Source organism: Thalia democratica, chromosome 7 (assembly GCF_965202585.1).
Source record: "Thalia democratica chromosome 7, ktThaDemo2.hap1.1, whole genome shotgun sequence".
Classification (NCBI taxonomy): domain Eukaryota; kingdom Metazoa; phylum Chordata; class Thaliacea; order Salpida; family Salpidae; genus Thalia; species Thalia democratica.
Window position 1 is genome coordinate 54,511,651 of NC_139171.1, and position 2,249 is coordinate 54,513,899.

Genomic DNA, 2,249 nt, shown 5'->3' on the forward strand with positions numbered 1-2,249 from the left:
GTGAAATTAAGTAGTAATGTTTTAAGTGTTAGTGATATGGTCGTGGACAAAACGTTGAAAGATATCCAAATAGGTGTGCGACTCGATAACCATAAGGGTCTTAGGACCAAATATTTTTGGCTATTTTTGTCGTTAAATGAACTAATAATAATAACTATAGCTAAGTAAAACTTTTACTTGTTATAAATAAATTCCAAAACAAACTTGTGCTTTTTAAATTATAAGTTTAGGTATGTTTTTAAATGTTTACTAAAGCTAACTTTATTTTGTGTGTGTCTGTATAAGTATTAGTTTGCTGTTTTATAAATCTTACATATGTATATAAATAAAATTTTGAACTAATTTTAAATGTATTATGTTATGATCCTGTTAACATATCTTAACTTTTTTTTTTGTAGAAACTTGACATTCAATTCAATAAAGGAGCACCAAAATTACTATCAAGATATAAAATTAATAGATGAATATATTATAAATTTAAAATTAATTTTTAATTTAAGTAACATTTTCCAATTTAAATTTGTTTTTTGACATAGAAACGTTAAGCAAAACAAAGTAAAAATGAATGCCGTAAAAAGAAAGACCCTGGTACTTGACTTAGATGAAACATTGGTTCACTCTAGGGGACTTTATGGTTGGTTGGAATACAAATCAACCGAAACTGAAAACAAGCCTGATCTTGTTTTCAGAGTTAGTTTAACTTTTTCCTGTTTTTAACATAATAAAAACTGTTAGAATGCATTTAAAAGTGGAAACTTTGCTTTTAGCAAAATATTTTAAACGACGTTAATAGTTTGAAGTTTTCTTTTTTTATTTTTTAAGTTTAGAGAACAGAATAAATGTATATTTACCAAGAAAGCAAAATAGAATAATGAAAAATCTACTGATTTTATGGTATACATAGTAAACATAGGATAGAATATCTAAAGTCGTTAAAGCTTCTTCAAATTAAAAATATAACTTTCTTTTAAACAGGCACCTCGACATATAAACGAGATGAGGGTTTACAAAAGACCTGGAGTTGACAAGTTCCTTGATACTGTTTCTGAGTGGTACAATTTGGTCATTTACACTGCTGGGTTTGAAGATTATGCAACACCGATTCTTGATTATCTTGATAACGGAAGAAATATTATCTTAAGAAGATATTTCAATCAGGTAGATAATTTTTGTAAGGTTCTGTATAAATTAACATTAACAGCTTCATAGTTCAAATTTCACAACAATAAAAAAAATATGTCGTTATTAACTTAAAACCTTTAAGTTAGGTTATTTTATTTATATTTAGTTTATGTTAAAAGTCTTAATGATCAGAAAATTTTACAAACTTTATCATTCTCTCTTCTAGCACTATTAAAGTACTTACCCTACTAAGTATTTAAAACTTATTAAAATTAACCTTTTCTAATGTTTTATAAATGTCATTACATTTCAGCATTGTGGATATTTTCATTCCAAAAATTTAAATCTTGCCGATAAAGATCTTTCAAATGTTGTTTTATTGGACAACTCTCCAAACACTTACAGAAACTTTCCAGGTGCTGTATGTTTAATGTTGAATAAAAAATATATTAAAAATGTAAACTATTTCAAAAGAAAATTTAAAACATTTAAAATTTTGAAGAGTTTCTTTTTCTTCTGAAGTTTGTCAGAACCTTAAACAAAAACATTAAATTTTTACAATGAGTTTTAAAAACATTTGCTACCAGTTTCTTACTTTTTTTGAGCTGATGAAGATAAAGTAGTTTAATCAAAAAGTTACTATTATATTTATTATAATTAAAATAAACTCAATAGAAAATGGGATACCAATCGAGTCTTGGTATGAAAATAAAAATGATAAATGTCTTGAAGAACTAATTCCAATGTTTGACAAAATGAGGTGAAGAATATTTTATTATACGAAAACTGTTAAAAATATAAATTGATTAAAAATAATTAAAATATTGATTACCATGTATCAAAAATATGGTAAAAATAGTTTTTATTAACTTGTAAAATGTGTTTATTTAACAGTAAAACATTTTTTTAATTCTAATAGATTGATGTGTTTGGGAAAATAACCAAGGTTATATTTAACATTTTTTTGTTAGGTACACTTATAACGAATATATAGTTTATAAAGTCATTAAACGTTTTACGTCACTGCAGGTTTTGCGATGATGTCAGAACATTCCTAAAAGAGTTTAAAAGACCCGAAAGCAAAGATAAAACAGATACGTCGTAATTAGTCGTAAGAGCAAAAGTTT

The 2,249-nt window shown here is 25.3% G+C and overlaps 1 protein-coding gene across 1 annotated transcript; it reads left to right on the plus strand.

Moving 5' to 3' along the window:
• Positions 1-561: 561 nt before the first annotated feature.
• LOC145841628 (CTD nuclear envelope phosphatase 1A-like) lies at positions 562-1,860 on the plus strand. The gene is made up of 4 exons (XM_082948981.1): positions 562-690; positions 976-1,158; positions 1,436-1,543; positions 1,798-1,860. Exons 1-4 carry the CDS (start codon positions 562-564, stop codon positions 1,858-1,860), a joined length of 483 nt encoding a protein of 160 aa, XP_082805107.1.
• Positions 1,861-2,249: the final 389 nt, after the last annotated feature.

Coding starts and splice junctions, on each gene's coding strand:
- LOC145841628 (XM_082948981.1), top strand. CDS start 562: ATGAATGCCGTAAAAAGAAAGACCCTGGTACTTGACTTAGATGAAACA. Junction 1,159..1,435: donor TAAGAAGATATTTCAATCAG/GTAGATAATTTT, acceptor ATTACATTTCAG/CATTGTGGATATTTTCATTC. Junction 1,544..1,797: donor ACAGAAACTTTCCAGGTGCT/GTATGTTTAATG, acceptor TAAACTCAATAG/AAAATGGGATACCAATCGAG.